This window comes from Ornithodoros turicata, chromosome 1 (genome assembly GCF_037126465.1).
Source record: "Ornithodoros turicata isolate Travis chromosome 1, ASM3712646v1, whole genome shotgun sequence".
Taxonomy (NCBI): Eukaryota; Metazoa; Arthropoda; class Arachnida; order Ixodida; family Argasidae; genus Ornithodoros; species Ornithodoros turicata.
The window spans coordinates 209,773,938-209,801,466 of NC_088201.1; the positions used below are offsets into that span (position 1 = coordinate 209,773,938).

A 27,529-nucleotide genomic window follows, 5' to 3' on the forward strand; every position below is an offset into this window, starting at 1 on the left:
GCAAGCCGCTCGCACTACTGGGAGAGGCGACACCTGGCGTCTTGAGTCGAGGTGCGCGTTCGGCGCCGATCTTGCGCTGCGCTCGCAATAAGCCCTACCTACTCCGTTTGTACCTACTCCTGGATTCGAATCCGGGCGTCGGATGATTTCCCTGGGTTTTCCTCGGGCACTCTAATACAAATATCGCCAGTTCTCTGTGAAATTAGCCCAGGAAGCAACGGTCCCCCACTGCGGTAGTGGCGACGTTGCCCGCTTCAGTGTGGCCAACCACGGCAAGCAGTTCTACCACGACCACAAACGTCGTGAGTGCAAACGCCGACGGACACGCACTCGTTTCACGCGCACACCTCTGGGTCCGTTTACGTCTATTGTCTATCGTTTCGTGCTCGCATACTTCTTCGTCCTCCCGCTAGGCTTCGAGTGTCCTAACTTTCGGATTTTCCCAGCTTCGTCTCATCGTTTCATCGTCTCATCAGCTTTGTGTTCCCTCACCGTTGCGTCGTGTTGACTACGGGCTACCAATTCGCACTGGGCAGCTCTCTCACTCGACGTGCTCCGCCATTCGCGTGCTGCAGCCGTGCATCGACATCTCAACTGCCCATCTCCGGACGGCGTAAGCACTTACGTGGCCGTCCCATAGCGTCTAATACAGCGATGGCGCTGGCGGCCCGCGCGGCTACCGCTTTTCTTTTTCTATTGTTCATCTGCCCTCGAATTTGCTGCTGCATCTAATAAAATGGTGGGGACCACGATGCCGTTACCTTGACAAAAACCACTTTAGCGCCGGCTTATTCCAACGTCAGAGCCGTATATTGAAAGGGCGTCTGGCCGTTAATGGGTCTTGCCTATACCTGAAGCTCCGCTCACTTTCCCAGCTTTCTGGCCAATGACATCTTGAAATATGAGGCGCTATCAATCAGCCTATTCTCACTGCATGAGCAGCGCCATTTTGGGTGACAAGTGGACTGGATGGGTTTAAAACGCATACCTCTTGCGATCTGCAAAATTTGGGGATTTTGGCGCAATTTCGTGAACGCCACCTAGGCGACGCGAGGCACGTCGGGTATTGTCGTCTGCTGCCGTCGTAGTACTGCTGCCGGCCGAACCACTTCCTTATTCCGTTGTCTGTACGAGTTTTTAAATAAAACAACGTGACTAGTTGGAACGGAAAAGGCAAAAATAGCGCATCAATAATATTGAGTAATTACGTTCCAAATCGCACAGTGCAGTGCCCCCTCTTTTTTTTTTTTATTGTTTCGCTGTTGTCGCTGTGTCGCGGCGCGAGTAGAACGACCAGCGATGAAATCTGCGAAATCTGTGAAATTTGTGCAAAACCTCGCAGCCAGGTGATGTCTACGGATGTCTGGATTAGTGATGTCTGGTGTGTCCCTGACGACTAGCTGCTAGCGTTCTCAGAGGTGAGGCGCGAGTCGCGTCGCGGGGGTTGTGACGTATCAGACTCCGAAAAGATTTGATTAGGGCTAACACTATCTGAAACTGTGTTGCCAACGAAACGCCCAGTGTTCCCAGAGCTACTACCCAGAGCTATTGCGTATCTGAAGTGCCAAACGTACAGGACCTGGAATAGCTCACAGTTTCTACAGGTCCACCGTTCCCTTTACAGTTAAGTTTTGTTGTTGTCGTCGTTGTTGCACATTCAAAGTCGGTTTTCTGAAGGGGAAGAACGCAATCTTCTTGGCTGATATAGTGTCCATAGGTCCCCCCTAAGAGGGAAGTTTTGCATATAACGGATTCGGGAGTCGGTCACAAAAGTTTGGTTAAGAACATTCCCGTTCGAATAAGGGGTATGCGAAATATCCATACCCATCGCTATCGCCATGAAGGAGACGCCATTAACAGGGCAGCTCGTTTTGACGCTTGTCCTGGCTTCGGTAGTCAGTGCGATCCAGTTTCGCTTCTCGCCTCCGAGTGTATGGTGGTCTTCTGGGAAAAGCCGCAGCCAGCACATTTAACCCTTTATGAGGCAAGATGGTTGCCCGAAAGAAAGGTACTTTGAATGTTAAAGGTGATGTTTTGAGCCGCCCGAACGGTTAATATCTGAAATTTGGTTCAAATCGACAAAGTGCATCTCATGAAAAAAGTGGGGCATATTTCTCCCAACATCTTATTTGCGTTCAAAGGGAAGTGGGACATTTCTGTCCCACTGACCTGGTAGTGCATATGCTCTGAGGTTTGGGAGGAATGTTTTTGTTTGAAGTTTATTCTGACGATATTCTGAAGCGTAGTTACACGGCGAACTGAAAGTTGCAGCACAAACTTCGGCGACGTCTCACCCGTTGCCATCTGGTGTGCGACAGCGCGACGAGTAGTAAACAGCTTCTATAAACATCCAACAGGTGGCAGAATACTTTAAAGCCGGGCACGGATATCCCACTGGCGCACAAGAAATTTTCCGAAAAGAAGGAAGTTTTCTCACGCAGGCCTACTGGCATTTTGTATGCGAGGGCGAAGTGCTACCGCAGTCAGAGGAAAACAGGCACACCATATATTGTGATGTTAACACTTAGGACAACTGGCATTATCACGGGGTGCATGTGCAAATGTCCTGCTGGACGTACTGGATCAGCCTGTAGCCATTGCTTGGCGCTCCTGCGGCTTATCATACTGCTCCAGAAGAAGGGGTTCAAGGAAGCTCCTCCAGAAATATCGCCCACAGATCCGAAAAGAAAGCCGGCCGGCCGGCCAACCGTCCGTCCACCATTAAACGGGCAGACAGTGCTTCGCGAGCTGACCGCGAGGTGGGGCTTTAACATCGCATACCCCCTATTGAAATATGTCGAGCACTCACTGTTACCACAGGATATGGTATGAAACAATTGTCCTTTAACTTTGATTGGGATCGGCGTGTCCTTGTTAGGGCCCCGCGTTGGGGCTCCACAGCGACGCGAAACAGATTCAAATAAAACAAGAGTGCGCTTTGCGAAACTACCTGGAACTTGACTGGTGACTCTACCAGGTCACTCCAGACGTGCTGGATGACTTCTGCAATGACCGGTTCGTATGCGGTACGTACAGCGCAGGTACATACGGGGTACTGTGCACTTACATCGAAAATAGTGTGGAGGCCCGGCTGGTTGTGGAGTTTTCCTCTTATCTCGAGAATATTCGGAGGCATGGCAGGAACACCTTCAAAAAGCGCACTCATCGTGTGAGAAGAAACCCTGGTACTTTCTTGGGGAGCTCGCAACGACCAAGTGAATCCGCAGTGCAAGGTGAGAGCAACTAAATATCATCTGGTGAATAGAGGATGCACATGTGGTTCGTCCCTATTGAAACGCATTGCTCTGATTTAAGGCTCCCTCATAATTCTCCAGCATGCGTCTGCCAGAAGGCCTCGTACAATGGCTAACCTTCCAGAGCGTTCCACAAGCTTCTCGAAAGCTGCATTTACTTCCCCTCTATGACGTACGAGAAGTTTCTAGTTCCGTAGAAAGGTTTACGTATTGCTGGCCGTACCGAGAAGGACGTTTCTCGCGAATTTGAAATTCTCGTTCGATATAGTGAAGTCCACCGATGAAACCGCGAAGCTGTAGGAGGGTCATTCCACTCCAACTGACCCAGAGGTGCCGCTCGACCCCGTAGAATTTTATGTGATTTTTTTACTTTTCTGTTTTTTTTACTTTTTCTTGTGGTCCCTTATGCATCGGAAAGAAACAAAACATTTATAACATTTCGTAACAAAATTGAACTTTATGTGATGCAGCGCCTCAGAAAGATGCAGTGATTGGCGAAAACCTATGTTAGAGCCTTGCACGTGCCCTGGCCCCCGACCCGGCCCGCGGGCCGGTCTTGTTATTGGCTGTGTGCCGTCGCTGTGTGCCGAGCCGTCAAAATACGCTACCACCGCGGGCCGGACCCGGGCCGACAAACATGCTTCCGAGAGTCGGGCTCGGCCGGGTCACGCAGCTAATTCCACAAAATGGAGGACTATTATTTCATATCATCACGCGCTTGCGTCATTCCTGTGCATATATTTGCAAAGACAAGCAAAGGGCACTTCGTTATGCGTATGATTCGACCGTCAGTAGTAATAGGCCTTGTCCAGACTACAAGGTGTCCAAACTACGGCACCCCTGCCCTGAGCCCTGCGCGTATTTTTCCCCACGCGACGCGTCCCTGCGCGTTTTTTTCCCCGTGCGGCGCCAGTGCGGAGGCTTGTCCGCGCGCTTATAACATGCAGAGACATGCAAAGAAGGGTCATACACAAAAAGTACGAGTGAAAATATATTTATTAATGCCAATCAAGTTGCGATATATTTATTAAAGCCAATTGTGCTGGGAATTGTGCCAATTGTGATGCCAATCAGGTGAAGGAGAAAAACCCAGCCGAAAAACCTTCACAACCTGTAATAGAAGAAACACAACACACATAATAAAGAACATACTTACTCATTACCAATTTCACAGATTCCATATGGATATGACTCAATGGCATTAAAGAGGTATCTCTTATCAAAGTGGGCCAACTTCTTTCGTCATTTTTCAATCTGCGCCGAATTTTTTCGCGACTTTTTCCCGTGCGCGACAGACGGCGCTCGGGTAGAGGGCTGCTGCGGTGGGCGGAGCGTGGCCGGAGGGTTGCGTGCGCGCTTACCCGCTCACATTTTTCAGCCTGGGCCGACTTCTTTCATCATTTCTCAATCTGTGTCGAATCCAATCGCAATTTTTTCCCCGCTACAACAGGTGTGCAGTAGGCAGTTTACATGCAAATGATAGCCATACACAAAAGTACAAGTGAAAATATATTTATTAAAGTCATTAGTGTCAGGAATTATGTTATGACTCCGTGTGAAGGAGAAAAACTCAGTCAAAAATCTGATGCAATAGCATTGAAGGGGTATTTTATTAGTGATAATCACGCAAGTTTTCAATTAAGCAGAAGGAGTAGCACATTTTTAATAAAAGAAGATATTTTTAATCAATACGATTACTATCAAATTAAAAGTTTTATTATAAAAAGTCTAACATGACAACCATAGCGGAGTTTTAATTACATAGTTCTAATATGTAACTTCATGCGCAACAGCTAATATTCCATTATGATACATTTAATCAAAGAATATATTTTTAATCAATATAATTACAATCAAAATTAAAAGTTTTATTATAAAAAGTCTAACATTATTATATGTGACCACCATACTGGAGCTTTAATTACAAGTGCCAATATATGTATGTGAACAGCAGAGAACCTGGAAGACCATGAGACACGAACACGAGAGGAAATAAAATCTATAACAATACATTTGTTAATCAAAACAACAGAGGAGAATAATCTATCACTTTAACTGTCATAAAATCATCCTCGTGACTTCCCAATACAATTTTCATTCTAAGAGACACTACAAGCTTTACTTTGTTTTATGAATCCGACACGGAAAAGATATTAAAAAATGAACATCAACACAGAGCACGCTCCTAGCCAACAATCAGCTCTAATAATATCTGCCCTGATTTGTTGAAGACGGGAGGCGTACACCTGACAGTTATGAACATTTTCGAGCGCAATAGGGAAGATTATTCCAACATTACACAATTAATCATTTTCTTATTAAGTAAACAGCATAGACATACGAAAATAATGACAAACAAAACGATCAATAGAGAGCCAAAACCTATCACATAAACAACAGACACATGCAAGAAAATAAATTAAAAAGAATCTATCAAAGCCGTCAACATGCACGGATGAACAGCAGAGAAACACTCTAAACGGTGCATCTACCAAAGTGTAAACATCAGACAGGAAAATATTACTGAAACAAGATCAACAGCTAATAGAGAGCCAAAATCCAACACGTAAACAAGAGATACACAAAGGATAAATAGTTGAAGAACAATCTAACAAAACAAGAAACATGTACGAATGAATAGCAGAGAAAGACTCTAAACAGTGCATCTGCCAATGGTAACAACATGCAGGAAAATAATTGAAAAAAGAATCAATCAAAACGATAAAGATGCACGAATGAATAGCAGAGAAAACGTTTTGAACGATGCATCTGCCAACATGTAAACAACACACAGGAAAATAATAGCGAAACAAACTATCAAACATTACAATTTGAAATAATATATCTTTTGAAATATCATAAAATCAACCACCCTAACAATATAGAATTTTCACACTACTCAGGCACTATAAACATTACCTTGGCAGAGGTGTCCAAACACGCACCACAGCTAAGCTTTCCATAGTACAACCGCACTGGAGCCAAGAGGGGTCACTCTCTCCCTCTATGCAGCCCGGTGGGGTCACTCTCTCCATCTATACAGCCCAAAAGCGGGGAACCTGTTATCAATCTGCGGGGTGGGGAAATCCTCTCTCTTTTTCAAATTCTTTCCTCCGAAAGGAAATATTCTTATTACCGGTGTACAGAGGCGAATTTCTTTATTGATCGCAAATAGACATTGGAATTATTCGATTCTAAAGAACACAATAAAAATTCTATAAAAAAAATCTAAGAATAGACTTTCTCAGCAAATCAGAAATATTATCGACGCAAACAATACCAAATGAGAAACGATGAATTTTATTGTACTTCAGATCAGACAAAACTATTAGGCATACATTATTCTCAACTCACAAATATCATTCGATTGAATATCTGAAGCAAAGAGAGAAAGTCAAATTTATTCAATGATAGAAACAATACTCGTTCGAAAACGAGAATCAAATTTAATTACATCGTTTTATGTTAACTTTGCAATACACGCAGAAGTCGCAAACAACTCATCTGAAATGCAAATTATTGTGTTTGCTATAGCGGAAATCAACGCACACAACATTCCCAACTAGTAGAATATTTTTATTAATATCAATCGAGTGATCATCTGAAACAAAGTCAAAAGCAGTAATTAATTTAGGCAAACATTTTTTTCATAATCACACAGCGCAAATATACATCACAGAAACATCTCTTTTTTCATTCAGGACCAACTAGTGGAAACGAAGTGAGAGAGGGAAGCTGAGTTCCCGTACACATTCGTTAAGGTTACGCCCGCAGGGAGTAGGGGAATCCAAACAATGGTCTCGGTATTCAAAGCCATAAAATCGCTCCTACAAGTCAAGTTAGGGAAGGAGGGTCTCTAGCGCTGTCTTGTACGTAGAATCATTGAACGCACACATTTTTTCATTACACATCACATCTTTTTTGGTAAACTGACTTTCATAATTCTATCGTCAGGAGGAGTTCTAAACCTGATAACATAATAAATAAAATTAGCATCGACATGATTTAATTAAATGTCGAGGCACACTACAAAACAGAACAGACAATTGCTATACATTGAAGAGATGGACGGATTTTGTACTCGTTACCATACGTCATGGGAGGACCTGATAAAAAGTTGCTTCGAAAAGGAGGAGACGCGAAACGATTCATTTATCGCTGCATTTCAATACGTCCTAGACATGGTCGTATTCGGAGATATGGTGCAAATTATGGAATTCAAGATGCGAGAACTTGTATGCCGAATCTACAATAGTTATAAAAATATTTGCACGTCATCGTCGGAAGGACCACTTGGGCTGATGGTGGAGTTTTTGAGGTTCGCTAACGAAGAATTGAAATACACTAGACCAAACGTAATTGTAATCATTGCAATGGGCATTGCATTAATCAAGAAAGCAATCAGATCAAATTATCATATACAAGCAGTCTATATCGCACGATTCATTACGGATTTGTTGAAATTACACCTAACGGTTGAAATGGAAAGTACATAAAAACATCTTATCACGTGGTATATTCCACCCTAGAACCTCTACACATTTATTTTATTCTACCAGTCAAGGATGTCGAATGAACAGAAGTTCAATATTGTCGTGCAAGGTCTGATGTATTATCACCTGTTGAAACTCAACAAACATATCAATTGCGGTGGACCACCAGACGATTTTCATCTAATACTCTCTTGTACGCCATTCAAGAACATTCATACAAAGAAAGGAAGCATCAATAAGAGATTGTGTAAGTTCATCGCGACAAAGTGCAAGTTGTTGAAGCAATACAAACACGGCGACAACATATCACCTGCCTTAATCAACGCTGGATTCAAGCGCCCAATAATCAGAATAAACTACCTGATGTCTTCGGAATTCATCAAGCAAGACAACAAACGCAAACTTCAGAGTTTGGAATAGAATTGTAATTTATCAAAATAAACAAGTGTATAATTGAAATAATAATTGTATTCTACACAGCGCAACGAAAGCAGCTTTTGATTAGATTGCTAAGGAGACACTACGTACAAGGATCTTCGCATGGAATCAGCGCTGGCAATCAAAGAGATTTTTACACGACCACACTCTATACAACACCGACGCCCGAAGGAAAGAATTGTAGAAGAATCGATAATAGAAATTTAGAGGCATGTTACATCAATATTTGCTTACAAAGAGGATCACTAATATTTTGCGAAAGCTTATTTTACGAATTAAATTGCACAGTGTATATATTTTCTCAAACTATTGGACAGTTGACAATACTATATTGAAAGGAATCTATTATCAAATGACGCGAAGGTGGAGTCTACAATTCTAATCATCATAACATGCGGCACACAATTCCAATAAGATTTTGGGAGAATTGAATCACACAACTGTCATCAGAAATGTTTAATTGCAATACAATGAAGATGAACACTATGCATAAGATATGTAATTATAATAATTAAATATTCCTTTGCAAACTTAACCAAAGCAGCACACATAAACGTAGCTTCAATTCACAGAATGTACCCGAGGTTTTTAATTAGCCATACTGAAAAACTACGAGTCTATTCGATATGTCACGGCATATGAGGCACTACAATTGGAAAGACATACATTAATTTTAGAAGATTTTAGCTCATAATGATTCAAAACGCAATCTCCAACACCAAAGGTTCGTGTTTAAATTTTCAAAGTCAAAACTGTACACTCTTTCTTACAATTTTTTTTTAAGATGTAGATTAAAAAGCTGCCTATATAGTCACACATTGTATACAAGATATTTGTTTGTACATTAATTGATAAAATTTATCAGATCACATTCCAGAGCAGTGGAGACTATCAGTAAGTGTTTAATTAAAATTTGAACTGCTACAGCAATTTACGAACTGAGTTGTAGAAAGCGTAATTTCACAGCTTTAGCTGGCTCACTTTGATACGCCAAGGTTTTAAGAACTCTTTTGCGATGACAAAGAATTTAATCGAATGTATTGCTGTTTTCTATATACTCTATAACGTAATGTGAATTCTCCACGACGTGGATAGTAAAAGTTACGAATATTTTTCGAACAAAATTTACTTAAAACTTGGAGAAAGGTTCACTCGCGTCGTCGAATGCGTTTCGGCAACACGCCGGGCAGCGTTTCCAGGACACCCTTCCGAAACCGAACGCGATTCGGCGCCCAACGCGTTAACGCGGCATCCCACGCGAGCGTGTTGCTTTCATCCGGAAACGGGTTCGTCGACGCGGGTGACCCTTTCTCCGAGTTTTAAGTAAATTTTGTTCGAAAAATATTCGCAACTTTTACTATTCACGTCGTGGAGAATTCACATTACGTTATGGAGTATATAGAAAACATCAATACATTCGATTAAATTCTTTGTCATCGCAAAAGAGTTCTTAAAACCTTCGCGTATCAAAGTGAGCCAGCTAAAGCTGTGAAATTACGCTTTCTACAACTCAGTTCGTAAATTGCTGTAGCGGTTCAAATTTTAATTAAACACTTACTTATAGTCTCCACTGCTCCGGAATGTGATCTGATAAATTTTATCAATTAATGTACAAACAAATATCTTGTATACAATGTGTGACTATATAGACAACTTTTTAATCTACATCTTTAAAAAAATTGTAAGAAAGAGTGTACAGTTTTGACTTTGAAAATTTAAACAGGAACCTTTGGTGTTGGAGATTGCGTTTTGATTCATTATGAGCTAAAATCTTCTAAAATAAATGTATGTCCTTCCAATTGTAGTGCCTCATATGCCGTGACATATCGAATAGACTCGTAGTTTTTCAGTATGGCTAATTAAAAACCTCGGGTACATTCTGTGAATTGAAGCTACGTTTATGTGTGCTGCTTTGGTTAAGTTTGCAAAGGAATATTTACTTATTATAATTACATATCTTATGCATAGTGCTCATCTTCATTGTATAGCAATTAAACATTTCTGATGACAGTTGTGTGATTCGATTCTCCCAAAATCTTATTGGAATTGTGTGCCGCATGGTATGATGATTAGAATTGTGGACTCCACCTTCGCGTCATTTGATAATAGATTCCTTTCAATATAGTATTGTCAACTGTCCAATAGTTTGAGAAAATATATACACTGTGCAATTTAATTCGTAAAATAAGCTTTCGCAAAATATTAGTGATTCTCTTTGTAAGCAAATATTGATGTAACATGCCTCTAAATTTCTATTATCGATTCTTCTACAATTCTTTCCTTCGGGCGTCGGTGTTGTATAGAGTGTGGTCGTGTAAAAATCTCTTTGATTGCCAGCGCTGATTCCATGCGAAGATCCTTGTACGTAGTGTCTCCTTAGCAATCTAATCAAAAGCTGCTTTCGTTGCGCTGTGTAGAATACATTACAATGATGACAAAGAATACAATTATTATTTCAATTATACACTTGTTTATTTTGATAAATTACAATTCTATTCCAAACTTTGAAGTTTGCGTTTGTTGTCTTGCTTGATGAATTCCGAAGACATCAGGTAGTTTATTCTGATTATTGGGCGCTTGAATCCAGCGTTGATTAAGGCAGGTGATATGTTGTTGCCATGTTTGTATTGCTTCAACAACTTGCACTTTGTCGCGATGAACTTACACAATCTCTTATTGATGCTTCCTTTCTTTGTATGAATGTTCTTGAATGGCGTACAAGAGAGTATTAGATGAAAATCGTCTGGTGGTCCACCGCAATTGATATATGTTTGTTGAGTTTCAACAGGTGATAATACATCAGACCTTGCACGACAATATTGAACTTCTGTTCATTCGACATCGTTGACTGGTAGAATAAAATAAATGTGTAGAGGTTCTAGGGTGGAATATACCACGTGATAAGATGTTTTTATGTACTTTAAATTTCAACCGTTAGGTGTAATTTCAACAAATCCGTAATGAATCGTGCGATATAGACTGCTTGTATATGATAATTTGATCTGATTGCTTTCTTGATTAATGCAATGCCCATTGCAATGATTACAATTACGTTTGGTCTAGTGTATTTCAATTCTTCGTTAGCGAACCTCAAAAGCTCCACCATCAGCCCAAGTGGTCCTTCCGACGATGACGTGCAAATATTTTTATAACTATTGTAGATTCGGCATACAAGTTCTCGCATCTTGAATTCCATAATTTGCACCATATCTCCGAATACGACCATGACTAGGACGTATTGAAATGCAGCGATAAATGAATCGTTTCGCGTCTCCTCCTTTTCGAAGCAACTTTTTATCAGGTCCTCCCATGACGTATGGTAACGAGTACAAAATCCGTCCATCTCTTCAATGTATAGCAATTGTCTGTTCTGTTTTGTAGTGTGCCTCGACATTTAATTAAATCATATCGATGCTAATTTTATTTATTATGTTATCAGGTTTAGAATGTTCCACCTGACGATAGAATTATGAAAGTCAGTTTACCAAAAAAGATGAGATGTGTAATGAAAAAATGTGTGCGTTCAATGATTCTACGTACAAGACAGCGCTAGAGACCCTCCTTCCCTAACTTGACTTGTAGGAGCGATTTTATGGCTTTGAATACCGAGACCATTGTTTGGATTCCCCTACTCCCTGCGGGCGTAACCTTAACGAATGTGTACGGGAACTCAGCTTCCCTCTCTCACTTCGTTTCCACTAGTTGGTCCTGAATGAAAAAAGAGATGTTTCTGTGATGTATATTTGCGCTGTGTGATTATGAAAAAATGTTTGCCTAAATTAATTACTGCTTTTGACTTTGTTTCAGATGATCACTCGATTGATATTAATAAAAATATTCTACTAGTTGGGAATGTTGTGTGCGTTGATTTCCGCTATAGCAAACACAATAATTTGCATTTCAGATGAGTTGTTTGCGACTTCTGCGTGTATTGCAAAGTTAACATAAAACGATGTAATTAAATTTGATTCTCGTTTTCGAACGAGTATTGTTTCTATCATTGAATAAATTTGACTTTCTCTCTTTGCTTCAGATATTCAATCGAATGATAATTGTGAGTTGAGAATAATGTATGCCTAATAGTTTTGTCTGATCTGAAATACAATAAAATTCATCGTTTCTCATTTGGTATTGTTTGCGTCGATAATATTTCTCATTTGCATAGAAAGCCTATTCTTAGATTTATTGTGTTCTTTAGAATCGAATAATTCCAATGTCTATTTGCGATCAATAAAAAATTTCGCCTCTGTACACCGGTCCTAAGAATATTTCCTTTCGGAGGAAAGAATTTGAAAAAGAGAGAGGATTTCCCCACCCCGCAGATTGACAACAGGTTCCCCGCTTTTGGGCTGTATAGATGGAGAGAGTGACCCCACCGGGCTGCATAGAGGGAGAGAGTGACCCCTCTTGGCTCCAGTGCGGTTGTACTATGGAAAGCTTAGCTGTGGTGCGTGTTTGGACACCTCTGCCAAGGTAATGTTTATAGTGCCTGAGTAGTGTGAAAATTCTATATTGTTAGGGTGGTTGATTTTATGATATTTCAAAAGATATATTATTTCAAATTGTAATGTTTGATAGTTTGTTTCGCTATTATTTTCCTGTGTGTTGTTTACATGTTGGCAGATGCATCGTTCAAAACATTTTCTCTGCTATTCATCCGTGCATGTTTATCGTTTTGATTGATTCTTTTTTCAATTATTTTCCTGCATGTTGTTTACCATTGGCAGATGCACTGTTTAGAGTCTTTCTCTGCTATTCATTCGTACATGTTTCTTGTTTTGTTAGATTGTTCTTCAACTATTTATCCTTTGTGTATCTCTTGTTTACGTGTTGGATTTTGGCTCTCTATTAGCTGTTGATCTTGTTTCAGTAATATTTTCCTGTCTGATGTTTACACTTTGGTAGACGCACCCTTTAGAGTGTTTCTCTGCTGTTCATCCGTGCATGTTGACGGCTTTGATAGATTCTTTTTAATTTATTTTCTTGCATGTGTCTGTTGTTTATGTGATAGGTTTTGGCTCTCTATTGATCGTTTTGTTTGCCATTATTTTCGTATGTCTATGCTGTTTACCTAATAAGAAAATGATTAATTGTGTAATGTTGGAATAATCTTCCCTATTGCGCTCGAAAATGTTCATAACTGTCAGGTGTACGCCTCCCGTCTTCAACAAATCAGAGCAGATATTATTAGAGCTGATTGTTGGCTAGGAGCGTGCTATGTGTTGATGTTCATTTTTTAATATCTTTTCCGTGTCGGATTCATAAAACAAAGTAAAGCTTGTAGTGTCTCTTAGAATGAAAATTGTATTGGGAAGTCACGAGGATGATTTTATGACAGTTAAAGTGATAGATTATTCTCCTCTGTTGTTTTGATTAACAAATGTATTGTTATTATAAAGAAAATTTATTACATTAACCTGATGATATGTACAGTGCAAGCAGTAAATAACAGTGGTATATACAGTGAAGCCGGTTAATAACATGCAACGGATGACAGTGGTATATACAGAGAAACCAGTTGATAACATAGAGTGAATAACAGCAGTATATACAGAGTAACCAGTTAATAACATACAATGAATAAACAGTGGTAGATAAAAAGAGACAGCGAAGAACAGCGCATACAATGAACCAGTGAAGAACATTACATTACATTACATACATTATATACATTGCATTACATTACATGCAATGAACCACTGAAACTATGAGGAAGAAATCCTATACAGTGCTCAATTAGTGAAGAGAGAGGACTAATGGAGGACAATGTATTGTTATAGATTTTATTTCCTCTCGTGTTCGTGTCTCATGGTCTTCCAGGTTCTCTGCTGTTCACATGCACATATTGGCACTTGTAATTAAAGCTCCAGTATGGTGGTCACGTATAATAATGTTAGACTTTTTATAATAAAACTTTTAATTTTGATTGTAATTATATTGATTAAAAATATATTCTTTGATTAAATGTATCATAATGGAATATTAGCTGTTGCGCATGAAGTTACATATTAGAACTATGTAATTAAAACTCCGCTATGGTTGTCATGTTAGACTTTTTATAATAAAACATTTAATTTGATAGTAATCGTATTGATTAAAAATATCTTCTTTTATTAAAAATGTGCTACTCCTTCTGCTTAATTGAAAACTTGCTTGATTATCACTAATAAAATACCCCTTCAATGCTATTGCATCAGATTTTTGACTGAGTTTTTCTCCTTCACACGGAGTCATAACATAATTCCTGACACTAATGACTTTAATAAATATATTTTCACTTGTACTTTTGTGTATGGCTATCCTTTGCATGTAAACTGCCTACTGCACACCTGTTGTAGCGGGGAAAAAATTGCGATTGAATTCGACACAGATTGAGAAATGATGAAAGAAGTCGGCCCAGGCTGAAAAATGTGAGCGGGTAAGCGCGCACGCAACCCTCCGGCCACGCTCCGCCCACCGCAGCAGCCCTCTACCCGAGCGCTGTCTGTCGCGCACGGGAAAAAGTCGCGAAAAAATTCGGCGCAGATTGAAAAATGACGAAAGAAGTTGGCCCACTTTGATAGGAGATACCTCTTTAATGCCATTGAGTCATATCCATATGGAATCTGTGAAATTGGTAATGAGTAAGTATGTTCTTTATTATGTGTGTTGTGTTTCTTCTATTACAGGTTGTGAAGGTTTTTCGGCTGGGTTTTTCTACTTCACCTGATTGGCATCACAATTGGCACAATTCCCAGCACAATTGGCTTTAATAAATATATCGCAACTTGATTGGCATTAATCAATATATTTTCACTCGTACTTTTTGTGTATGACCCTTCTTTGCATGTTATCAGCGCGCGGACAAGCCTCCGCACTGGCGCCGCACGGGGAAAAAAACGCGCAGGGACGCGTCGCGCGGGGAAAAATACGCGCAGGGCTCAGGGCAGGGGTGCCGTAGTTTGGACACCTTGTAGTCTGGACAAGGCCTATTACTACTACCGTCTAGAACATTATCAAAGCCACTTCACATTGCTCCTCACTCCTCACGTATTTCACAATCACGTTGGCAAAGCTTGGTGAGAGGTGTAGGGACTGGGAGAAGGAGTTTGTCCACAGCATCCTCTACCTCCGCAAAAACTTGACGGTATAACGATAAGGCCCATGCCCTTGTGCGTACTGGATTTAATTTGCTCTCGTGCTGTTACGGTGTTAAACCGCCAGCACTTGTATGTTTGTCTTCTCTCCTTATAAATTTACTTATACATTTGTTTGATAATCTCCAGAAACGCGTACGTCACGTCTGGAAATACTAGGGCGGGGTCTACTGGCCGAGTCACCGGGCCAGGCCGGGCCGGGCTCTATTCGCTAACACGCCAGGCCGGACCGGACCACGTAAGACATGCAGCATGTTATAAAGCATCTTATTTGATAGGAGAGAGTTCATTTTACCACGTTTAAGTGATTTTCACTATCGGACGCCCGACTGGCTCGACGCTACGAAAGTTGCAAAATCTGTGCAAGTTCGCGATTTTTGTTAAACATAAACTTCTGGAATTTCTGAATGAATTTTTTCGCGAATAGTCGCACTCTTATACTTTCACCTAAAAAAAACTCCAGTGGGGCGGGTGCACGGTAAGGCGTAGTAAAAAATCGGGAAGTTGTGATTTTGACGGAACAATTCGGTGTGAGGAGCTCGTGATAGAAGCGTGATCAAGGTGTCATTCGATACACCGTCTTCCAAACAAGACGTAGCTAGAAATCTCAGAGGTACTTTTTGTTAAACTCAAATAATATTTTTGTTAAATTCACGGTAACTTTGGAAATATGTATACGCGGTGCGGCGCATCGTCCCAGTCAACCACGAAATGTAGAATCAACGTTGAAGTAACACTGTAAATCTACAATACCATCGTAGAATCGTGAATACCATCGTAGAATGTCCGGTAGTACGTAAAGTAGATTCTACCCAGAAAATGTCCGCTCAAAAATACGTGGAATATTAACGTTACTTCTAGATTGACGTTTGTTTTTTCTACATTGATATTGCCACGTATCATCTCTGAAGCAACCACACGGAACAACAGCCAACAAGGCGTCGAGCGACGGGCTGAGATCCACGACACGCTGCGCTGATTACCAAGCGATCCTTCCAGAAGCATCTGCTCCTTCGCTCACATCAATCTCAAGGACGGGCCGACGACCTTGGAGGGGCTTCCGTATTTCCTCCTCTCCACCGACGCGCGCTTTCTACAATGTTCGCCGCTGTGCATAAAAGCTTGTGAGCTCCCAGTCGGAGCATTGTTCTTTTACCTTAGTTCTGTCTAAGAGCTATCGCTCTGATGTTAACCAGCTAAGCAGCTGAATAAAGTGTTCGCCGATTATTCGCTGTCTCGCTCGTCTGTTTCATCCGTGACAATATAACATTCATCAAATGTTGTGAATCGGTGTTAATTCTACGTTGTCTAGCACTATCTCTTCCTGCTATGTTACAGTCATAGAAAATGAACTTCAACGCATAGCGCTCCTAGCTACCCACAATCTGAATCGACATTGTTCTTTCGCATGATTTGACGGGAACGCGTTTTGTCCGCGTTTTTGTGACTGTTATGCAGAAATGTTAACTGTCACAAAAAGGCGTCCGCGTCGCGCTTTCCCCAAATCAAGAGTGGCAGAAGTATCACTCTGTACAACGGTTGGCCTTCAACGTACTGAATGGGAAATCTTCGTTTTAAGAGTATACGTTAAAACTACTTCTACTGACACAAAAGCGCAGATATCGTGAAACCTAAATGTGTCCAAATACAAATTATGTGTCATGCCGAATATTCAAGAAGACAACGACGGGCATGTTCTTTTATCAGCACGTTTATTAAAATCTTGAATCTGTTAGTGAAACGTGTACAAAAAGTTCAACACTGCTCACTGCCATAATAATAATAACCACATGATTACCGCACCTCTTCGGAACGGCAAACCTGAGAGATAACCAATAATATAGTTCATTCCATCTATTGGGATACCAGCTCAAACACTGCCATAAGTATAGGCTTAAGGAACAGACACACCGCAACAAGTAAAAACAAATGCCTGACAATGACTTACCGCATCTTCTTTCGGAATATAGACGGTTTGATGCGGAAGCAGCCTAATCACTGGCAGACCAATTCTGGATTATGCCTTGCCCTTCATTGTTGTAGAAACGGCAGGAACTTTATACATGGGTGAGGACGTCCATGGGTGTGAGTGGATACCGTAAAACAGTCATGTTTCATCAATCCAGAATCACATGGCATCCATCTGACAAAAACACACGCAGTTCAAGCTTTCTCGCAACTGTTACCGAAGCTATATGTTAATAAACCAAGGAAGGAAGGAAACGCCACGAGCTCACCCAACAGCAAAATTAGCAGTCATCGGGGTCACTCCGGACAACAGCGCAGTCAGATGTGAAAAGGCAACTGTTATACTTTTATATCATAGGAAACTGTCGCTGGCTTGTCTGCTAGCAGGCTGCTCATACTTCATTGAATAGGCCACCATTGCTTTCATCAGCCCCAATGCAGGATATCCCAAGAACGTATAAAACAGCAGCTGAATCAAATAGATGTAAAGAATCCTACCTGTATTCTGCAACATTCTACATCTGGAATCACCGCGCTACATACAGTTTTAACCAGAGAGTCGAACGGAAACGTTTATCGGTTCGGTTCGGGTTTAAGTTCGACTGTAAGGGTTCCGTTCTAGTTCAGTCCCGGAAGGGAACTATATGCTCCAAACCATTCACTCTGAACGGACTGCTCGATTCGAATGGTTATCTCTCTCTCGTATAGCGATTTCGAAGGGTAGCGTCGGCTTCGCCAAGAAAATGGTTGTGTGTGGGGTTGTCCCTGTGCTGCCCTGATTCCTCGTGAAAATAGATTCCAAAAGCCGGGAAGAGGCATACTTTAAAAGGTGTATTGTCTCCGGCTGAACAAAACAGAGAGAAAAAATAAATAAAAACGTAGTCGTTTGGCCGACCAGTTCCGCCAGTGCCACCAGTCGTTTCGCCGCCATCATCAGTGCACAATGTGTCCGAAGGTACAGATCAGCCTACGTATCCACCAAGATATAGTAAACCTCCGGCAGAGGGCCACGGTTGGCCCTCTGCCGGGCAGTGGCGTCGCTAGGGTACTCGTCACCCGGTGCTGGAGTTCTTTGCGTCACCCCCACCCCACCCCGTGCCCCATTAACGTACCTTTCCGTACCAGGCGATTCACGATAAACATATTACACCACACTCAGACAAAAAAAACACAAGCGCAGAAGGCCCTCATGGTGTTTTTGGCGTCATCGTGCCACAGAGAACGGGAGGAAGTGGCAGTAATGGTACGTGCGGCACGTCACCCCTTCCGTCGCTGAACCTGGTACGGACCGCACCCCCCTAGTGACGCCACTGCTGCCGGGCCCTCAGAGCCATTTATAGGGAGAGTTTGGCCATTCTCTGATCTTTTGCCGCCTCGTGGGCGGAGCCTATTTTGATGTCAGAGTCGTCGTTGCGCCGCCCATAAAGCCTGAATTCAAGCAGAATCCGCTTATCAGCCATCTGGTGCGCGCCATATTGATGCTGTCCGTCGGCTTTGTTGTCCCAATGACCCACAGCCGCCTGTGATAAAGGGGGGCTTTGTTGCCAAACTGAAAGAGTTCAAGGACGAAGGGCTTTCGAAGGACGATGTACGCACGTGTCTTCCCGCCTTGCATCGTAAACAACGACCAGCAACAATATGGCGTCGGCGACCGGCTGACAACGGGAAAACAATAGAGCACGGCGAGGGAGGTGGCTTAGCCGTGACGTCGCATAAGGCGCTTCAAGTTAGGCTCCTGCTAATGGCCAAACTCTCCCTATAAACGGCTCTGCGGGCCCTCTGATCGCTTGTGTCACCCGGGAACGCGATCTATTTCCGGTACTGAAGGATTCGGTAATGAAAATTCCGCAGTAGGGAAACCATTGTATGGAACTAGAAGCCTCTCCTACGTCCTGAAGGAGAGATAAATGCAGCTCTCGAGAAGCCTGTGGAGCATTCTGGAAGGTTAGCCATTGTACGAAGCGTTCTGGCAGACGCATGCTGGAGAATTATGAGGGAGCCGTAAATCAGAGCAATGCGTTTCAATAGGGACGAACCACATGTGCATCCTTTATTCAACAGATGATATTTAGATGCTTTCATCTAGCATTGCGGCTATACATAGCCTTTCGGAAGATATAATAGACTTAAACTTTTCGGAAGAAAGCCCACTGTGGACTCTCGCCGGCTTAGAAACTAAACAGTAAATTAATAAAAGACACGCACAATAATGCAGGATTTTATGGTGCAAAACAAATTGGTAAACTTGCACAAACTTTACAACTTTCGTGCACGCCACAATCGTCCAGTCCATCGAGTGCGAAGGTGAACATTGCTTAAATACGGTACAGTGAAGTTTCCCCTATCAAATGAACATGATACCTAACATAGTCCGTGCCTTACGTGTGCCCTAATGTCTGCTCAAAACGATGTAGGCTTTCGTCAAGCACTGCATCTTTGGGGGGCTCTGTACCATATAAAGTTCAAGCGCATTAGAAAAAAAAACAATGTTTTCTTGCTTTCGGAGTCATAAGGATTCACACACACACAAAAAAATGAACACAAAACTATACGGAGGTCGAGCGGCACCTATGGATCACGTGCCGCGGATGGCAAAGTTTTTTTTTTTCTTTTTGTGTGTGTATATACTGCGGCCTCAACTACGATTATCTTGATCTTTCCAGAGATCTTCTCGTTAACAGCTACCGCTGCAAAAATGAAGTGTGTAGTATTGATACTTGACAAGTGTCTTGCTGTGGGCACATTCGTGGAATGCATCCATGGATATACAGGGCGCCCAAAACGCGGCGAGAACACTTGTGTCCTCCGCTGTTCCGCGTTTCGCGCTGAATGTATATTGTATTTTGTGCGTAAATACATCATAATTACATGTATATACACCATCTGCACGTCGATGGCAGACGTTGAAGTATTGTCTAGCGATTATTCACCTCGTTCGAAGTACTAGTACCCTTCATTGAACTAACAGGGATATTTTGAACATCTTTAAGCAGCTTGGTGACAGGGCACTAGTTCGTTAGACATGCGGTCTTTTGCGGGCGAAGTTTAATACAACGCAAGAGCACTCAAGTGAGCTACATTGATCCACAGACTGATGGACCGGCCACTGCAGCGCTGCTCATGATCATCGTGTAATGCGAACTATCATTGGATAGTCCACTTCAGCGTGGTGCTTCCTTGAGGTCCGAACATAACCTATGACCTGATGAGATTGCGATGAGATTATACCGAATATGAAAATTTATTTTCCAATTCATTATTTCGTATGTCTATTTATACAGACATATAAAGGGTGGGTGGAAATAAAGTAGCCCCACATTTTCGCACATAGCGCGGTCCCTGCATACCGGTCCGAACTTCCGACGGTGCAGGACGGTGCATTTATGCGGTGCAAATCAAGAAAAAAATCGTGGTAACCAAGTTCTGCGCAATAAAATCGTTAGCAACGTGAACTTCGCGCCGTGTGTTTCCAATGGGACATTGCAGTGTAGCACAGTTCCATCGCCCTACCGCAGGGGATGTCACCTACACAAACAAAACGAGATCTGGTACGCCTAGCGGTAGCTAGACGCAACTGTGCCGTGACAGCCATATTGACTTCTGCATAGGAAAATCGGAATGCACGGAGAGCAACGTTTACGAGGATAACTTTTTTGTTACGTGGGGTTGGGTTACTACAATTCTTTGTGCGTTTGCACCGGATAAATGCGTCATCGCGTGCCACCGGAACTTCATGCGGTAAGCACGGAACGCCATACGTGCAAAAATGTGGGGCCACTTTATCTGCACCCACCCTGCATATCTGGACATGCTGCCAGCTGTGGCCAAGGCTGGAGTGGACAAACAATGCGCAAACACATACATGTTGTAACGCAAGTGCAACGATGACCTAATGATCAGGAATATTAACCTTCGGAGCAACGAATGGGAAGCAACGCCTCCGGTCGCGAACGTTTCCGATCCGATCAGCTACGCTAATCACGTACAATGAAATGTAATAATTACAGCCCGGATTTTTAGGCACAGAAAAACCTTGTTTTAGGCGCCCTTAAAAGGCGCTAAAAATCCGGATCTAGGTACTGAAAATGGCATCATGGGCACTAGAAATTGTTGACCTGTTTCATCTGTAACACAAAATGAAAGTGAATAAATCAGTTTTGTAAGCAGGAACAGTACCGTAAATGGGAGTTGTGACTATTTCTCTATTGTATTTTTTTTTTTTGTTGCTGCACGAAATTCAAAACTTATTAATCCTATCAACGCTCTGCCCTCAAAGCTCTCTTCACCTTTCTGCATACAAGAGTACTTCGATCCATATTGTGAAGGGGCTCATTATTTCATTCCCCGCATCACCACCAGCAAAGGGGTAGAGTATCGCCCCTGGCGATGACCCCCCCCCCCCTCATTCATCATCGCACAACAAAGTTGTTGTTGTTGTTGATCCTACTATGGTCACAAGGCTTCTAGCCATTGCCACCTGTGTCACGGCACATCTCGAGAGGCAGACTATGATCGATATGCGAGATGGGCATCGACCATAGGAGGCTTTAGTGTAACGCTGAAATTTCTTAGTCTTCGCCCTCTAGGTTTCCGTGTCAGCATTACTACGAGGATCGCAATAGCAGCAAATACGGGGGATCAAGTCTTTTCACACTGGACGCGGTGTCACTCTCGCTTGTGTAGCTATGCGAGGAGGCAGCTTGCTAAGGTTTCAAGCTGTAGGGGTTGTACGTCACGAATCCATCGGTAACATTTTACAGCGTGTCCAATTCGTTATTAAAAAAAAAGAAAATTACAGAGAGTGACGAAATTACCAAAAGCTTCGGGGCCTCTTCTAGATGTGTCCCAGACTTCTTCTATATATTTCTAGATGTATACCAGACTGCGACAAAACCGTTTCGAAACGTGCCTGTATATTTTTAATAACAACCCACGAGACAACACAATGCTAGAATGGCGACAAAGAGCGTGTAAGCTCTGGACCGAGTAATGTATTTTCAATTCTCAACCTACAACTGAACCTCTGTATGCAATAAGGAGATACGTCGAATTATCCACGTTTTAGTATTTTGGTTGAAATGACATCTACATACCGGTATGTACCTGTCAAACAAAACTTTGGACCATATTGCAATTTATTGACTTCATGTAGGAGCGTAAGAAACGGGAAATGCATGCGTGTCAATGGGATGGACAGCCAGATCAGGCCGTTTTTCTACTCGCGCATACAAATTGCGTAGCTTAAATTTTGCTACTATGAGCAACTGAAGTTCTGCCTCCACTCGAAATACGTATTCTTCCTACCTCAGGTGACCGTGTCAGCGGCTTTATTGAGTCGGAAGTGGGTTGTAAACGTGTGCATTATGCTAATTAGTGATATAGTTGCTGACCATACAGAACATTATTTTGAGGATTGTGCTTGTTTAGCAGCATCACAATGTAGACTGCCCTCTGTACAAAGGTAACTTCGCTCGTCCTGGCGCCACCACGGAAGTCCGAGTTGTGAAACCGTTTTTTTTTTTTCCTGCACGAAAACCCTGTGCGTGCGGTGTTATATAGAAAGAGGGGATATGTCATGCTCCTGGGTTTTGTTCAATTTCTGCAACGTCACACACCCAGAAACTATGCTAACGGGACATAAATGTAGAGTAGACACATGCATACATGTTACACATTTTGCATGTGCGTTATTCGTGGAAACTGATCTGCAGTTACTTTACCAAATAATCACTTGCAGTTTTCTCGGTTTGGGATTTTTCGACTTATCCCCTTATTGCATACAGAGGCTCAATTTTGCACGCACAACGGTGTTGTCGCCAACGCTTTATAGGGAACTAGATTTGCATTTTACGATGTTTAATCGGAATCTTTAGCATCTACGTCAAAATGGGCCCTAACGCCGGAATAGACATTTATGGGCACTCTCAAATCGATACAAGATGTTCCCCAGCACCCTGTATCGCATAGGCTCTACTAGGACCACACACACACACACACACACAAAACGAAAAAGCATTTCCCCAGAAATCCAGGCTCTAGTAATAATGAAATACATAAAACCCTCAGTCACTTTCACCGTCAATTACTATAAAAATGTAACAATACAATCAGTGTTGCATACGCCAGCGGCTCCTATCCTGGGATGCTCCTCCAATTTACCTATCATGGGGTTCAAAACACTCCCCGACGTCATTTCTACAAAGCGCCACCAGGGTCTGCAGACCGGAGTGGCGTTCAAGTTAACCCTGATGCGAGCTGTATAAGCTCGAGCCAGTGCAACTTTTTCTACAGTACGACGATCAGCAAATTCGCCGTAACTGTGCTGAGCTTGGAACACAAACGGACAAACACAACACATGCCATCTCAGAACGAGTCAGTAGAAATATGGCCGCTGCCCGGCTTTTTCGACGACTTCCATATTTCTACCTCATACTTCGTCCAACTCCACCCGAGGACGGTGGCAATGTGGGGAAGGTAAAATTACTTCCAGCACCGTGCATCGGACGTTTGCTTAGTACATCGAAAGAACCCCAGGTGGTCAAAATCATCAGCAGTTCTACCCTACTGCACGTGCAGCATGTCACCACAATAGACTGACTCACCTTTCGCCCCCCCCTTCCCCCCGCTTTTCGATTTCCCTGTCTTGTTTTGTGGCACGTGATTGTCATTCGGGTTCAGGTGACGTCACTTGCGCGTACGTACCTGCGCACTTGTGTCAAGTAAACTTTTGACTGTTGGAGCTTGGGTTGCGTCCCCTTGTTTATTCTGGGCGCAAGGTTTGGACCTGCTAATTATGTACACTGGAAAAAATGTGGTCCCGAGCACGATTACAGCAAGCCTTCGGACCTTTAGGAAATCTTCATTGAACAAAATTATTCTGTTAGTTTAACGAAAGCATCTTGTTCACTTAACATTCCCCCAGTGCCCCAAGGGTGGCTGTTATCGCGCTGGCAAATGAGACCGAATTGTTTCCAGTGTTATTATTAAGGTTGGCCGGAGCTGTACTAAGTTAAAAGGTGTTTTATTAACAAGAATCACATGTGTTCAAGATCGTTCTTGTAGCGCAGAAGCTAAGCATTTGGCAAAGTCTCTATTTGCTCCTCAACCTGCTTCGGGGGATCGAGCACCGATTGCTCACTGACCATCCCAGTTTCATGAATTCCTATGGAGTAGGAGTGGAAACGCTTTCCTGTACACAAGCCGGATGGCCTATCTTGCCATTGACTTTCACACGCTTTTGGTGACCCGGACGATGAACATCAAGTTTGGATGCTTCCCGGCCCAACGACACCCTGCGTTCTGGCAACACCCGACCATTCAACTGCAACTCGTCTTCTTCGGACCGTCTGATCCACACGCCATGACCTGGTCCATTTCCAAAGTCTTCCTCTGCTCGCTAAGACCACAGGTGTACTGCAGATGCCATATTGCAAAGCACGTTCCTCCGGCACAAACGCGCTTCACAGATGGATGCGCTTCACTCCTGCCGCATCTTGGCACTCTTCACCGCACCCAGCGCTTTTCACTGCCGGCCGCGACACTCGAGCCTTGCGCTCACCTGCCGGTCGCGGTAGTCGCAGCAGCCGACGCCACGGCAAGCTTCAGCCTTCGTCTCGGTGTCTCACCACGGCTCGCATAGCCTCGCCTCTCCGTGGCATACCATCACCGTCGGTCGGGACCATGGAGGAAGGAAACACAAGGAGCGGCTCTTCCCTCCAGACTAGCGTAGCCATCCTCTAGCGGTCGCTCGGGTCAAAATCGCCATTGCTTCCTGTCCACCACGTGATCCCCTCTAAAGTTTCGGTTTTGCAAGGCTTTGTTTCTCGCGCTGCTGTCCGTATGATTTTGCTTCTTGGAAGTAATTTATTGTGAAAATGTGAGCACCGTCGTAGGAACGACGTATGGTAATATGTTCCTGTCCCGGCTGCCGCTCTCGTTGAACTGAAATCAGCTCTGTCACGGGAACGCGTTGAACAATCAGCTCTGTCACGGGAACGCGTTTTGTTCGTAAGTACACGGTAACTTGCTTTAGTCGCCCGTGTGTCTTCGAGTCATCTTGATTTGTTCATTTGGGACCTCAAACTCTGCCGCAGATTCATTTCGTATCTTCAGTTGTTGTACAAATCTGATTACTGGAACGGCATTCTTAACCACTTACTCAAGAAAAGTACATACGTTGGAAGTAACCGTTGCCACACGTAAGGTACACGGAAACGTTTCCGGTCCCGCGTACTCCTTTTGCGTTCTGCACACTGTGACTGGTCTTCTAATAGAACAGTAAACATTCGTAACACACAGAAATAAAGTGCAAGCACGCGTTCACCGTAATACTGCCATCAGAACTGCAACACAACTACAGCTCGCGTCGTCTGCTTTGCTAGAGCCATGCTGTCTGGAGGGTCACGTGAACGGTCACGTGGTAGACAGGAGCATCCCAGAATGCAATGCGAGGCCGGCTACGCTCGTCCCGATAGAAAACTGTCGGAGGGGCCGCTCCATGGTCGGGACTCCCGACCTGCGGTAATGGTATGCCACGGAGAGGCGATGACGGTGGCCTATCTCCATGGCCGCGCCGGTGGAACTCATGTAGAGGAAGACCATCGTCCTCTACACGCTTACTGACCTCGTCCCAACTCCTCGCGGGGCAATGGGAAATGTTTTGAGGTGAACGTTCCGGAATAGTTGGGAAACTGACTGTAATAGATGGGGGATATTTCAGACAAAATGGAAAGGCAAAAATGGCTTCATTATGCGGATGTGTGTTTTATGGCGTCTTATAGGGTGTTCGCTGTTACCCGCTAAAGTTTTTTTTTTTTTTCATTAATAAAGCTACGCGCATTCTTCCCCTTCATTGTTGGGGGGCGAGGATGCGTGCTGCGCCTGCTCAGCCGCTTTCGGCGGGCGGCGAAAATTTATAGCCTGTTCTGACCCATGCAAACCAATCTTCCATTGCCGGTGGGTGAAGGTGCGCTCCGAGGAATGCGACTTGTTGACGACTCTCGGGAAAAGTTCTGACAAGTGTCCTGGCTGTACTCGAAGACCTAACAATGCAAGGATGAAGCTGTTGCAAATGGGACAGACCTTTTCGAAAGAGGACGTGAGTGCTCCGCAGTCCTTACCTTCATCTACAGACAATGAATTGATTGGCCGGACATAGTTTAGTAACGATCCGGAAGGCCGCTAGGAAGACAAAATAATTAAAAACGCATAAATATGACAAGCTCCCGGTCTCCGCATGCAGTTCCAATATTTTATAGGTAAAGATTTCCATAAATATGCAAAATTTTTAAACTTAGCTACGAAATTAACTTTTTCCACAGCGGAGAGCTCTCGTAGTCTATCGTATCCCCAAATCTTCACACACTACTTCACACAGCCAACTCAATGAAAGCAAACAGTGACACGAACTCATCGATATAAAACTGAATCCTTACAGTTCCCAATGTTTTTATACAACTGGAAATTAGATAGCAGAAATAACGCCCAAGCCAAGGAATAAAGTGTGTGATAATACCAATGTCGCCAAACACGGCAGACAAATGCTGCAAACGGCAAGACTGACATCCCTGGCTCACCATGAGTATGGCCCGGTTTCACCACGGCTGGTTTTCTTGAACCGAGATCGAGGGTTGCAAAAACTTGAAGTTAACACTCACGTCTTATTTTACAAACGTTAGCTGGTGACATGATGAATGCTTGAGTGTTAGTAACTCCATTCAGTGAAGCACAGTTAAGCGTCCAATTCAGGTTAAAGGGCCGTCGATCCTGGTTGATTGTTGTTGATATGTAACCGGGCCTAAACCAAACCCCGAAGAACAGGCACGGTCCTCAGGATGTACCCACAGTGTCCTCGTATCCTCGTCCTTCGAGGTGTGTTCCAAGGATGTCTTGCGGCTGATACTCGCGGTGTGTTCGTGAAGAGTAACTCAGGTACGTCCTGTGCCCGTCCCAGTGGGTAGCTAGCGGAACCAGAAATATTATGCATAATGTAAAAACCCCGAGACTAGGGAACACGAAGGGACGGACACAAACACGAAGTCTCAAAAATGTCTGTCACTTCGTGTTCCCTAGTCTCGGGGTTTTTACATTATGCATCATCTTCACCAGCTCGCTTGCTTCTTAGCCATTCTTTCATTGAGAAATATTACTTTGCTCCACAAGAACAGTCGCGATCCTCAGGACGTCCTCGAAGTGTCATTGCGTCCTCCTCCTTGATGGGATGCCCGGAGATGATCCAGA

The 27,529-nt window shown here is 43.2% G+C and overlaps 1 protein-coding gene across 2 annotated transcripts in view; it reads right to left on the reverse strand.

Annotated features, from left to right (window-relative positions):
- LOC135375996 (uncharacterized) overlaps positions 1-27,529 on the reverse strand; it is a 98,783-nt gene that overhangs the window by 37,958 nt on the left and 33,296 nt on the right. The window contains exon 1 of one of the 2 annotated variants that reach the window (XM_064608622.1): positions 3,068-3,238. The exons of the other annotated variant lie outside the window; for it this stretch is intronic. Coding sequence (XP_064464692.1) covers positions 3,068-3,166 — 99 coding nt within the window. The 5' untranslated portion in view covers positions 3,167-3,238. Of the gene's footprint in view, positions 1-3,067; positions 3,239-27,529 lie in introns of those variants that run through there. 2 annotated transcript variants of the gene reach the window in all.